This window comes from Lynx rufus, unplaced genomic scaffold, assembly GCF_022079265.1.
Source record: "Lynx rufus isolate CCGP_SWC_20201006 ecotype Redwood Valley unplaced genomic scaffold, mLynRuf1.p SCAF_9, whole genome shotgun sequence".
NCBI lineage: Eukaryota > Metazoa > Chordata > Mammalia > Carnivora > Felidae > Lynx > Lynx rufus.
Window position 1 is genome coordinate 75,458,334 of NW_025814897.1, and position 14,263 is coordinate 75,472,596.

Sequence of the window (14,263 nt, forward strand, 5' to 3'; positions counted from 1 at the left end):
TGAGCGCAGCGACCAGTCCTCTGCCCCATCCTACAACCCGAAGGCGCGCTCGCCGGTTTGCTCTGACTCCCAGACCCGGGGCTTTCTTTTTTTTTTTTTTCCTCCGCTGGTGGTGGGCGCCTCGCGGGCCGAGGCCCGGCGCCTGCTCTGCTGCCCGCGCTGCCTTTAGCGGTCGCCTCCGCCGCCGCTGCCAGGGACGTGCTGGGAAAGCCGAAGCCCCGGGAGAAGATGCCGGCCATCCTGGTCGCCTCCAAAATGAAGTCGGGACTGCCCAAACCCGTGCACAGCGCCGCGCCCATCCTGCACGTGCCCCCAGCCCGGGCCGGCCCCCAGCCCTGCTACCTCAAGCTGGGAAGCAAGGTGGAGGTGAGCAAGACTACCTACCCTAGCCAGATCCCCCTGAAATCCCAGGGGCTGCAGGAGCCGGCGGGGGAGGGGCTCCCGCTGCGGAAGAGCGGCTCGGTGGAAAACGGGTTCGATACCCAGGTGAGAGGCGATGTGTGCCGGGGCACTGTTCTGGGAGGGTGGGCGGGCGAATACTTCTTGGGGGGAAGGTGGCACGGCTGGAGGAGTGAAAGGGCTACCCGGTGGGCGGAGAAGGGAGCCGTTCTACTTAGGCTCCAGATCTGGGGATGCGCTAGGAGAGTGGGCTGGCCGGTGGGTGTGGCCCGGGTGCCAGAGGTTTGCCTTCAGGAGCTTTGAGAGACCGGGGTGGGGGTATGCCAGCAGCTTCCTTCTGGGGGGTACGGGTGGCGTGTCCATACACACACACACGCACGCACACACACAACCGTGCGGCTCTGGAAATGTCAGTTCCTGCATGTTGAGAGCTTGGCCTCAAGAAGGCAGTGTCTTCTGCAGCGGCTGGTTGGCTGTCGGTTCTGCAGAGATTCTGTGTCTGCCAAGGAATGGTCTGAAGTCTCTTGGGCTCGATGCCCCCTGGTCTGGCTGCAAGATCCAGGAAAAGGTGTCTGGGGGGTGCAGTCAACCTGTTCCCCTCGGTTTGAAGATGACCTGCCCCTGCCCGTCCCTTGGGCAGACAGGATTCCAGGCACTGTGCTGGGACTGCCCTAGGAGTGCCCGCTGCACCAGCGGAAGCAGGCAGCTGGAGACTCCTGGCGTCTTGGCTGGCTGTTGCGTGGGGGGTGAGGATGGCGGTGGGGGTGGGGGTGGCTGTTTCCAAATGGCTGCCTGAAGTTAAGCCCCTCCTTCCTGGGTAGTAAATCCTGGCGCTGGTAGCCTGGGTGACTGGGTGTGGAGATGGCTGATGGCTTGGGCTTGAAGAGAATTGGTGACTTCTACCTTTCCAGACAGAGCCTGCATCACCCAGTCCGGCTGGGTGACAGGCCTTGGCCATGCAATCTCTTTTAAGGAAATCAGCAAGGGCCAATCAGTTTCTCTTGGCCTTCTGCCCTCCCTGCTCCCTTTTTTTTTTTTTTTTTTTTTTTTTCCTCATCTGGTAGGAGGGAGCAGGGGCATGCTGTATTTTCTTGGCAGTCATTCAGCAGGGACTTTTGGGGACAGGCTGACCTGACGGATGTGACTGTCCCAGTCAGGAGAGGCAGGAAGCCAGAGGGGGAGGTGGTTTGGGGCTGGTGTCAGGGAAGTGGCAACAGACCAGCTGACCTTTTTGGCACTTTCTTTTCTGCTGACACTGTCTCCACCTTCTCCTGGAGCTTTCTCTGATCAGAGGCTAGAACTCAACACATTGCTAACCTTTCCGATGGAGGAACTGGAGCTGGGAGCTAATTGTAAGCAGACTTTTGGAACTCTGGGCTGGAGAAGGCTCTCGAAGCAGATTAAGCTCCCAGGCCAGGCTGATAAGCATGCCCCTTGCTGCTGCACTTGCTAAACATTTTTGGAAGCTGACAGGTTTGAGTGATGGCGTGTGGGAGGAAAGCAAGATTTCACCCTGTGCTCCAGAGGGCCTGTCTCTGCTAGGAGTTTGTGCTATGTTCTCTTTTTCTGCTGTTAGCCACAGGATTTGTCCAGTGGGCTCCGAAATGGGAATGAGCTCAGGGATTCACTCTTGGGAGTTTTCCTATCCACCCTTGGAGACGGGGTTTATGAGGTATGGTGGGTGGTATGTGGGAGGCCAGAACAGTGACTCTGGGATGTGACACACACCCTCCAGCCTGATGAGAAGGAACTGAGGAATGAGAGGGAAAGTAGACACAGGGATTGTTTCCACCCAGGCAGCTGTTCTGCCTTTGCCCATTTGACCCTATATTTAACAAACATGGTTGGAGGACTTGCAGGGGGCAGGTTCTGGAAAGGTGATTCATCACCTTCTTTCCTGAAAAAATATTCTCCAGCTGTTCATGGAGGGGCTGGCAGGGGCCTGGTCCCTTGGCTTTGCTCTCTTCCCTCACTCTTGGCCCACCATACCCAAATGCCCCCATTGCACCTGTCTTGCCCTCAGGGGAGGAGGCCAATCCTTCTGATCATGAGGATGGTTTGGATGGACAATTTCCTTGGCAGGAAATTGACTCCTTCCTGGTGGGCTATCCTATTTCTTACCAGCCTGCTTTCCTTATCCATGTTTGGGCTTCCTGAGGGCTCTTCCCTGCGGCAAGCAGCAGATCCTTGTCCTTACTTACTGCCCCACACTGGCATCAAAGTGACTTTGGCAAAGGCAGTTTTGCCTTCTTTGGACAGGGCCTTCTTTCACTCTACCTAACATAGTAGCCCGTTCGCCATCCAGGAAAGCCTCTCTATTATAGCTTAAGGACTGTGTCTGGCTGGACTTCTGTGGTCTCTAATACAAAACCTGGTATTTGTCACTAGAAGATACTCAGGAAATGTTGAGTTATAGGGCAGATGATATCTTGGGGCCTCTGACTCTCCCTTTTATTCGGGGAGTTTCTCTCAGGAGGATGAGTTGTGCAGGGGTCAGTACACAGATTTTTAAAGTCAGGTGGATATCCGTGGTGTCCTGTTTCTGCCGTGCACCAGCTGAGTGACCTGGTCAGTTAACCTCTCTGGGCCTCAGTGTTCCCCTCTGTACAAATGGGCATAAACAACCACACAAATTGTAAGGACTGAGAAAAATAACCTATGAATTATTTAGCCCAGTGTCTAGCAAATAAGCAACACTTAATATAATTAGCTATTTATATTGCCAAACCAAGAGATAAGGCTATTAGAACCTAGATCTAATAGCCTCTAAGTGAGAAAAGGCATAGCTTATCTCTCTAGCCCTTGAAAAGGTATTCATCAGTTCACAAGAATTTACAGAGCATCTCTCAGTACCGGGCACGGTGGGAAGGTGAGGGAAGGGCATGACTACTTGTTTAGTGCTCACGGTGCCCGGCTTTTTATATATGATATCATTTCACCCATAGTAACATTTAAAGCAGATGGGACCTTTTGTATAACAATAATGTTCTATAACAATAATAATACAATAATGGCAATCCAATAATATAATAATGGCAAGTCCAATGATATAATAATGACAAATCAATAATGATATAATAATGACAAATCAAACAATAGAATTACTTCCTACATGCCAGGAATTGTTCTAAAGACTAGTACGTAAAAGACCTCATTTGATTCTTATGACAATGCAATGACATAAATGTTAGTATTCTCATTTTACACACAAGGAAACTGAGGCAAAGACCGGGTTAGTAACCTGGGGAGTAGCAGAAGTAGAATTAAAACTTGGACGGTCTGGCTCTGGAGTCCATGCCCTTAACCACTATACACGGGTAAGCACAGAGACTTTCGGCTTACTGGCAGGCCCTAGTGAGACCACTGCTCTAACCCTTGAGCTAGAAGAGCGAGTGAGACTCTGCAAGTCTGGGGGAACTTGCTCCAAGTCATCGTGCTCCAGTGTGATGGAACAGAGAGTCCGACTCAGGTTGGTGTAGCTTCAACACTGGTGGTCCCGCACCCTTCATAGCTGCCTACCTCCATCATTTACCCTGGTGGGTGGATGGGGTACATAGACATGGCCTGGGCGTTGGGGACTTCCTAGTCTAGTTGGGAGATGTAACCAATGTGCCTAGAGCAACAGGACACAACACAGAGAGGGCTGGAAGGGATGCTTGGGGCTCAAAGGAAGGGAAGGGCCACGATGGCTGGAGAAATCCAGAGGGCCTCCTGGAGGAGACTGGGCTTCAGAGATGGGCAGCCCTGGTTGGGTGGGGAGAAGAGGAAGTGACACGCTCATGAGAGGGAAGGATGAGGAGCAGGGCCCTGTGTTGGTGCAGAGCAGAAGATGATGTCACTGCAGAGAAGCCGCACTTTCATACAACAGGTAATTGTTCTGTATCTAGTATCTTCCTTTTTTTTAAATTTTTTTTTAACGTTTATTTATTTTTGAGACAGAGAGAGACAGAGCATGAACGGGGGACGGGCAGAGAGAGAGGGAGACACACAATTGGAAGCAGGCTCCAGGCTCTGAGCCATCAGCCCACAGCCCGACGCAGGGCTCGAACTCACGGACCACGAGATCGTGACCTGAGCTGAAGTCGGACGCTTAACCGACTGAGCCACCCAGGCGCCCCTAGTGTCTTCCTTTTAAAACATGGTGATGAGGGAACAACAAAAGCATCTCGCAGTTGAAGGACTGGCTCTTTCTAAAGTTTGTTTTGAGAAGGAGAGCACGCATGTGCACGAGCAGGGGAGGCACAGAGAAAGAGAATCCCAAGCAGGCTCTGCATAATCAGTGCAGAGGCAGAACCCGCCGTGGGGCTCGAACTCACGAACCGTGACATCATGACCTGAGTCAGACACTTAAGCAGACACTTAACCGACTGAGCCACCCAGGTGCCCCTGAAGGATGGGCTTTGCATGCTGGCTGGTGAATGAGAATTCTGCGCATGCAGGCTCCTTAGGAGAAGGTGGGAGGTGGTGTCCATAAAGACCTGGTTCATAATAGACCTTTGGGAAATGACAGTGATTATTGTTATTAGCTTGGGGTTCGGAATATTCAACATGGTAGTTACAGGGGAAGAGAGGCAGTTCTCATGGCTCCTTTTATTATGCAGCAACTCTCTTCGGCCAGTGACAGCCCTCTCCTCCCAAGCTGGCTCTCCATGTCCAATAAGTGTGAGAAGACCTAAGGTAGCCAGCAGACAGCCTTAGGTGCGGCCCCTCTGTCAACTGCCCAGGCCCCTCACCTTGAACCTCTCCCACAAACCTACAGCTCGGCTCCACCCCCACTGGGGGGAGAGGACTGCTGTGGAGCAGCACATCCCTCCCGAATTCTCCTCCTGGTGCTGGGATACCTGGGCCTTCCCCCAAGAGTGAACATTTATAGCATCTGCTCTGTTAACGTGGTGTATAAATTATGACCATATGCAAAGAATTGTTTTAGAGGCATGCTCTGCGTTAGTTCAGAAACCCTGGCCGGCCGACCTTCAGATAAGGAATGCGCATGAGCTATTTGAGGAGAGGTTAGCTTATTTTTAAGAAGCAGCTGCAGGGAAAAAAATTATATATATAATACTTTGATATTTCCTGTTTTTAGGAGCCTGGTGTTCAACTTGCAACTCATTTCTTTAAAAAAGTAATTAGAAGTGATTGAAATCCTCTGTGGGTGTTTTAGATGTTTAAAAAGAAAGAGCAGGCGAGGCCCCTGGGAGGAGAGCACAGCTCCAAGCTTACAACCTGTTGCAACTTTGTCCCATTGTGTTTTGATTAGACTCCTTACTCCATCATCAAAGTTGATTATGGATTTGATTAGTGCATTTTTCTGCCATTGTGTTATTCCCTTTCTTCTCCTTCTCAGTTCTTCGAGGGGAATGTATAGCATGGTTATCTGCCAACATGCAAGAATGTTTATATTTCACATATTATTGCTTATTCCGTGGGTTAATTTTCTGAAGACACTTTAAAGGTGGGACTGGTGGCTTATTTAGGATATCGTTATGTGTGTGTCTATAGGTATGTAAATACATCTACTTCTGGCTATGCGTAATACACATGTATACACACACATATACAAACATATACACATGGAACAGCTTAAAGTAATGAGCACATGGAAGCAGGCACACACACATCAAAGGCCCGGCTGGAGGAGTTGCAGCCCGATTTCCAGCTTTCAGGATAGCTGGATTGGCCTCCCCCCTCCTCACACCGTCTTCCTCTGTGACCGAGGCTGAAGCAACCAAATCTTGGTGTCCTGTGTTATTGACTTATACGGCAAGAGATGGGGCCGTGAGAGAGGTGTTTTAATTAAGCCTTTGTGAGGTTCCCGAGGCTCGTCTGAAAAAGACAAACTGCCCAGTGAGATTTTGGCTTGGGGTCAGAGATTTGATATCTTAGAATCAGCCTCGGCCGCAGGGAAGGGGGCATTTATGGAGTATCTGCTACGTGCCTGTTAGTCTCTGCTGCTTTAAAAAAATGTATATATGGTCGGCTTTAGCTCAAGCGGTTACTTCGCGTGTGGTTATTAAACATATGTATACGTATATTATATATATAAAACAAACACATATTTGTTTTGTAAATGTATTTTGTACATATATTGCTTTATACACCTATTTCTTAAATATATATTTGGGTGTATTTGTTTCTATACGACTCGAGACACAAGAAATGGGTGAAATGTAAAGTGGTCTATGCGTTTCATATGAGGAAGCTTAGAGCAAAGGAAATTTGCATTTCAAGGCAGTTTTACATGGTAGATTGGGCTTCACTGAGAGACACAGCAAGGTTTGAATCCAGGCTTGGGGCACATTACTTAACATCTCTAATTGTCAGTGTCTTCACCTATGAAGTAGAAACGGGTACAGTTAGGTTATTGAGCACAGTGCCTGGCATATAGTAAGCATGGTATTGCCTATTTTTATCACCTAAGGTCAGAGCCAAGTTCAGAAACCAGATCTGCCTCATTCCAAGCTCATGTTCTTTCCACACTCCCTACCTCTCTCCCCAGCGCATGGTTCATTACTTAGAAGGACACATGTGAAAACAGAGAGCGTAGCAGGGCTTTGGTTAGATGAATGGGAAGCAAGAATAAATTAAGAACAATGGCCTCTAAATGAGTCATATCCAGAGTTGTGAAATGAAACCTCCACATTTTGGTTCCAGACATGCCGTCCCTCTAGCACCAACCAAGCTGAGGGATCTATTGCACACCAAACTTATGGAAAAGTCTTCTTTGTAACACTGTCTGAGCTAGCACTGTAGCCACTGGACAATATAATGGCCTTGCCCAGGACCAAGAATGGAACAGTCCCATTGATTGGGCTTCTGAATGGCTGCTTATTGTTTCGAGGGTAGAAGGAAAGCCCTCTTCCCTCGCGGCTGGCATGATTACGGTGGGAGCCGGACCTTGTGATCTGTTTGGTCATTGAGTTGCCCCAAGGCATGGCCGGCTGCTCAACGGTGTTTTACTAATTGCCTCGTGGCCAATTTGAATGGCTACTCTGTCTCCTGCTCACATTGTTCAAGGAGATGGACAATGTGTTCCTAGAATGTCTTGGTCAGGATGGGTCATGTGATTTGGGGAATAAAACTGGGTCAGGCTTTTTGTGTTTTCAGTCCACACCCGACAATAGTGAGTGACACAAAAGTTTTCTCAGGAACCTCAAGTCACCCACACAGAACCTAAAGTATGACTCATGATTTATGTCCCTTTCCCAAGAAAACAGACCCTCTCTTGTGTTTTGCAAACAATGGCCCCACAGCCTCAGAATATTCTGTCTTTCCTTCCAAGCGAAACCTTCATACCTTCAGTGAAGTTTAGGTTGTTCTAATCCCCACCCTGTCTTGGTGGGAGTCAGGATAATTAGGAGCCTGGTTCCCAGAGTTCTTGTGGGGCCTTTGAAACAAAAAATCCGTTACTCACAGCAGTGTGACACCATAGAAATAATGACAATAAGGGTCACTGACACTGAACATAGCCTCTGTACGAGCCTAATGCATAGCACCAGACATGTATCATGTCGATCAAGCCTCACAACATCCCATGAGGAAGATGCTACTTCCTGAGGAGAAGTGGAAATGACAGCTCTGGGAATCAGCAACTTTGGTTCTAGTTCGATCGCGTTGGACGCTTTGCTGCATGACCTTCAACAGGTCCCATTGTCTTTTGAGCTTCAGTTACCTCACCTGTGAAATGGAGAGGATAATTCTTGCTCTCCCTTTTTTGAAGGGTTCTTGCAAAGCTTAACAGATGCAACGATTAGGACCAAGACACTGGCTTAAGCACCTTACACCATAAATATCCTTTAAGGCGACCAAGGCTGAGAGAGGTTAAACTACTTTTCCAAGTAGCACGGCTAGTAAGTGATAGACCCAGAATTTGAGCCCATATCTGTTTCACCCCAAAGCAAGGGTTCCTCAATAGCAAGGGTGAAAGCACTTTGAAAAAAATACCTGATCCTGGGTGGCTCAGTCAGTTAAGCCACTGACTCTTGTCCGACAATCAAGTGTTCAACTCTTGATTTCGGCTCACGTCATGATCTCACGGTCCGTGAGCTCAAGCCCCGCATCAGGCTGTGTGCTGATAGCACGGACCCTGCTTTGGATTCTCTCTCTCTCTCCCTCTCTCTCTCTGCCTCTCCCCTGCTCACATGCATGCATGAACTCTCTCTCAAAATAAATAAACAACCATTTTTTAAAAATCTGAAAAGCGGAGCACCTAGGTGGCTCAGTTGGTTAAGCGTCCGACTTTGGCTCATGTCATGATCTTGCAGTTCATGAGTTCGAGCCCCGCGTCAGGCTCTGTGCTGACAGTGTGGAGCCTGGAACCTGTTTCCGATTCTGTGTCTCCCTCTCTCTGCCCCTACCCTGCTCATGCTCTGTCTCACTCTCTCTCTCTCTCAAAAATAAATAAGCATTAAAAATTCTTTAAAGAAATCTGAAAAGCCATTGTTAATACTGAATCAAAGTAAATCGCTATAAAATTTCCTTTGGGTTGGCACATGTGACATTTGGCCCCTCCCCTCTGCCCCTAGAGTTTGGAAATATTGAAAATATTCTTTCAAAATTAAATAAATGTTAGTTTATTTAGTTATTAGTTAAATCCCTCTGGGATTTGTAAAATTCTAAGTGCACTGAGGCCACAAGGTCCACTAAGTGTTTATCATGGTTTCGCTGGCAGGGCTGGTCCTGGAGAGAAGGGAAAAATGAGGAATTTGATCAGAATCATTTGTGAGCATGAGGAAGCAATCAGGTAAATTCAGATTATGGATCATTCTTTAAAACAACAGGCCTGGTGTCTTCAAAATGGACAGTGTCATGAAAGACAAAAAATTTTAAAAGGTAGATGGAGAACAAAGACCTATGATGACCAAATCCAGTGAGATTCTTGACTGCATCCTGGATGAGCAAAACCATAAATTCTAGAAAGTTCCTTTTGGTGGGGTGCCTGGGTGGCTCAGTCGGTTGAGCGGCCGACTTCGGCTCAGGTCATGATCTCACGGTCCGTGAGTTCAAGCCCCACGTCGGGCTCTGTGCTGACAGCTCAGAGCCTGGAGCCTGTTTCACATTCTGTGTCTCCCTCTCTCTGACCCTCCCCCATTCATGCTCTGTCTCTCTCTGTCTCAAAAATAAATAAACGTTAAAAAAAACTAAAAAAAAAAAAAAGAAAGTTCCTTTTGGAGACAATTGGAGATATTTGAATTCAGATGGTGTATTAGATAGTATTCTATCAGTGTTAATGGTATTAGGGTTATGTAAGAAAATGTCCTTTTTCTTGGGAGATACATACTGAAATATCTAGAGATATCTTGGTGTCAGCAACTAATTCTCAGATCATCCAGGGGAAAAAAAAAGGTTAGTATATCTGCAGAGAGGAGAAAGTAAATGTCATAAAATGTTAACAGCTGATAAATCTAGGTGAAGATACATGTGCAGTTCTTTCAACTTTTCTGTTTGAAATTTTTCAAAATAAAATGTTGAGAGACAAAGCAAAGCCCTGGCTAAAGAGTACACATTAGCAGTCCCCTTGACGTCTACAGTGTACCCAGGAGAACATAAATGAGATAGGAAGGGGTGAGTGAGTGTGTGTGTGTGTGTGTGTGTGTGTGTGTGTGTGTGCTCGCTGATAATAAATAGCCCAGCCAAGTTTATTTCACTGGGTTTAGGATCTGGACTCTTTATCTCTTTTCTGGTGCAGTGTGAGAATCTTGGCTTAATTCCTATTCTTTCATGAGAATAGTTGCTGACGGTTTATGGAATCACAAGATTCAGGTTGATTTGATAATCTTTTGTAAAAATCTAAGATGTTTCCAAAGTTGAAAGCATAAAAGAAATTGTTTTTAATGAGGGAACTTTTAAAAATATCAAAACCCCTGGTTGAGTCTTACTCATCTACCACTACGTAGGTCTCCTTTGACTGGCTAAATCCTCCTTGTCCTTCACCCATTCAAGCTCAGGCTTTGTGTCACCTCCTCCAGGAAGCCTTCCACCATCACCAGGATAGTATCTCTCCTATATGGTCCCATAGCCTGCTCTGTAGCCCCTACAGCTTAGCCTGTGATTGCTTATTTAGCCAGACCATGGCTTCCCGGAGTCAGGGATGTGTGTCTTTTGATCGCTACTGATACAGGGTCAGCACATAGTAGGTTCTTAGTTAATATTTGCAGAAGAAAAGAAGGATGGGAGGGGGAAGATGAAAGAAAGAATTGAAACACAGGAGTAAGTGGATATTGAGCACCAGCTGTGTTCATGAAGCTATGGCTAAGCCATGTGTTCTGCAGAACTCCCTCTTGGCTTGTGCACTGAGAAGATCATGTGATGGTGGGTGGCCAAGTGTAGGAGACACAGAGAGGGCAACCTGAACCTTGGCTGAGGCCAGCATCAAAGCTCTCCCACACCGGGTCTTAGAGAAACGTGGCTGGGCTGGCTGGGTAGAAGAAGGAGGCAGATTCTCTTACGCAAGGCTGTTTACAGTGTCTAAACTGTCCGGCTGATCCAATGGAAGACCTCTCAGGATGTGACAATGACTGTGCGGTAGACTGGAGGGGTGGAGGGGGAGAGAACGCTGTGGGCTCTGGAGGGCTTCGGCAGGTACGTGCACGCACACACTTTGGAAGGGGGACCTGAGAAAGGTTGTGAAGGATTTTAGCTGGTGAAGAAAAGGGGAGGGCTTCAAGAGTCCCAGGATGGGACAGCCTTCCAGGAATAATGATGACAGCAACCATTTACGTGCCATTTCCATACACTTAATCCTCACACGAATGTCCTGAGCCAATATTGATCCTGTTTTACCGAAAAGGAGAAAAATAAGGAGTCAGTAGGGAGACAAGCCTTAGAGGGGCCGTGGAACTTACTCAAGTCACACAGGTGGTATGGACGGGTGACAGAATTCATAGCTGGGTGTCTCCAATTCCCAAATCTCTTGACCTCTGCCTTCTTGTGCCAGTAACTGGAGGAGGCCTGAGCCCCGTACGGAGGTGCTGCTTTAGACAACCAGATGTCCAAACCCTCTTCTCCTTGGAGTCTGCCCCCCACTTCCCTGGCCTTGGCCTCCTGTTTCCTTCTTGCCAGGGCCTTCTGTGCCTGACCCAGCCTGTCTCCAGGGGCTCCGCGTTTACAGAATAAGGATCCCCATTGGCTTTTGCCCACATCCTGCCGCCATGTGGGCACGATCTCGTTCTCTCACTGCCGTCGCTGCTGCCCCCCAGGTCACCCCTGTGCTGCAGGGCCCAGCGGGGTCCATGTGCTTAACAGCTGGCAGGACCTCTCTTCCTGTCCTCTCGCCACAGGCCGCTCAGCTGCAGCACTGCAGACAGTCCCCATTTCATGCTGATTTGCTTTGATTCTTTTCAGACCTGGGAGTGACGCATGTTTACGTCAAAATATGTGGGCCACAAGTGTTCTAGAGCTGTCAGACCTTCCGGTGTGGGAACTTTGGTTGTTTACTGTCTCTGGACAGAAGAAGGCAGCTTTGGGGGGAAAAGCGCTATGTAGGTGACAAAACCAGATTCAGAATAACCAGGCTCATTGGGATGTCTGCTTAGCGATCGATCTGTGCCTCTCTGGACTAGACGCTTGGGACATCTGAGCCAGGGTGGGCCTTGGAGGCCTTAGAGGCCTATTTCCACAGCTCCATTGAGCAAGTGGGGACAGCATGGCCCAGAGAGGGGTAGGACTTGCCCACAGTCACCCAGCTATGAGAGCAGAACAAAACTGGAACTTAGGCCTCCCGTCTCCTGGCCCCAGGATTCTTTCCACCTCACACATTGTAAGGAGAGGATCTACTCTCCTGAGTGGAGGCCTGATGGTTTGAAGAAGTGGAACCAGCCCTAAGCTATGTTCTTTTCCCCCTCCTTCTACCAAGTAATTAAGTATTCTTAATCCCTTCGTATTAGAAAGCTTTTGCATTTGGTTCAGTGAATCAGAAAACCAGGATCCCTTTGTGGTTGGTGCAATTGTAGCAGGAGACTACGTTTTGTGTGAGGCTCAGAGGAAGTCAGTGGTTTGACCAAGACTACACAGAGTCAGTACTGAAACTCTGATTTCATGTCCCTGCTCTTTCTGTCCAGCCTCTTGGATCCCCTCCACCTCCCAAGCTGGAAGTGAGAGCGACCCGGCTTAAAATCTTACCGCCTCATTTATTGCCCAGGTGTCTAACGTCCCCAGTGCTGGTGTGAGGCCTGGGACACTGCAGGCTCAAGAAATAGTTGTTGAACCGCAGCTTAGACAAGACAGTCCCACCAAGCCTCAGTTTCCTCAGGGAAAGTGTGGCATCTCAATGGGTCGTGCAGATTCAAGCAATTAGCGTGTGTGTAAAAATGCCTGGTGTGGGGTAGATGCTGTTATTTACTGAGGACTTATTATGTGCTGGATAGTCTTCTAGGCATTTTATGTGGATTTTCCGACCTAATCATCACAAAAGCAATCGCCTCTGAGTTAGGCACTTCAGTCATTGTCTCCGCTCTGTAGGTGAAGTAAGGCAAGTAGAGAGAGCTCAGCGACTTGCCCAAGGTCCCCCACCTATAATTGCAAGAGCCGGGCTTGCAACTCAGACAGAACCTGCAGAGCCTGAATCTTTTACCCGTTGCGTGGTCCTCCGTCTGTGCTGCTTCTAATTAAACCCAGGGCTAGCTGAGGGCGGGGAGGAGAGAGACACATAGAGCTGAGGGCACAGAGAGGAGAAATGACTCGTTGAAGGCTGTCCAGCGAGAGAAGTAGTAAAACCCAACTGAGACTTGCCTTCCAAAGAAGCGTGGGGCTTAGTTCTTTAAAAGGCACTGTCTCTCCAATGGGAAGGGACAAACCGCTCAGCCCTGGGAAGCACTCCCAAACTGGACGTGGTCACCAAGAATCAGTGACTCCCGATTGCCTGGTGGACTGTGTGGCTTTCCCCTTTGGTCCCTCCTTCACACTCATTTGGAATCGTTCCTCCTCTGGATTGCAGAGCAGAAACCAATATAAATCTGACCTAGTCCCTAGAAATGTTTACCTGGCTAAAAATATGCCGGCTTTGTTATATTTTTAGCCAAATTTAGATTGAAATATATGAATTGCCCACACCCATGTATTAGGCATGAGCTGTTGGTACATTTTGTAACAGGAAGCTGCTGGTTTTCCATTCCAAAGAACTGGAATTCGGTCAGAAATTTGTCATTTACAAATGCCAACTCTCACCACATTCCACTGCTGTTTTTAAGAGCGTCTCGTCACCTGGATTCAGAGGAAGCAGACCATGGGTGAGGCCAGGCTGGCCAGGCTGGCTTGGTGGCTTCTCCAGGTCTGGTGACTTCCAAGCGACCTCCATCTGGCTCTCCCCAGGCCCACGCCATCTGCAGTGTGTTGCCTTTGGATTCGTGTATGGGCAGACAGGGTGCTTATTTTAGAACTGGAAGGAGAGGAGATGTATCAATAAAAAAAAAGAAAGAAAGAAAGAAAGCAAGCAAGCAAGGAAGGAAAAATCCATTCAGTGGTTTTAAAATATCTCACCCTTAACAGGGCAGATTATTTTTGTTTCTTAAAAACAATTGGTCATTTGCTCCTCGAAACAGAGCTAGAGAGAGAGATGTACAGGACTATAAAAAAGGAAAGGACCGGCAAGGTGTCCTGTTGGTTATATCACCCTGACCCACCCCCAACCTCCAAAGCCTCTCCCGCTCCTGCTGGGCAAACTTGGGAACCTTAGAGCTATATCACAAAGACCCTGTTTTCTTATCCTTTATTTTATAGATGAGAAAGCCAAGCCTCAGGGCCTTTGCACTTGTTCTTTCTGCCTGAAATGTATTCCCAGATATTGACATGGTTCATTCCGTGACCTTTGGGCTCTGTTCAGATGTCACTTTATTAAAGGTACCTTTTCTGACCACCCTGTATAAAATAG

The 14,263-nt window shown here is 48.2% G+C and overlaps 1 protein-coding gene across 3 annotated transcripts in view; it reads left to right on the forward strand.

Moving 5' to 3' along the window:
- Positions 1–228: 228 nt before the first annotated feature.
- NAV2 (neuron navigator 2) overlaps positions 229–14,263 on the forward strand; it is a 399,317-nt gene continuing 385,282 nt past the window's right edge. For all 3 annotated transcript variants that reach the window (XM_047071097.1, XM_047071099.1, XM_047071098.1), the window contains exon 1: positions 229–486. In XM_047071097.1, coding sequence (XP_046927053.1) covers positions 229–486 — 258 coding nt within the window. The remainder of the gene's footprint in view (positions 487–14,263) is intronic.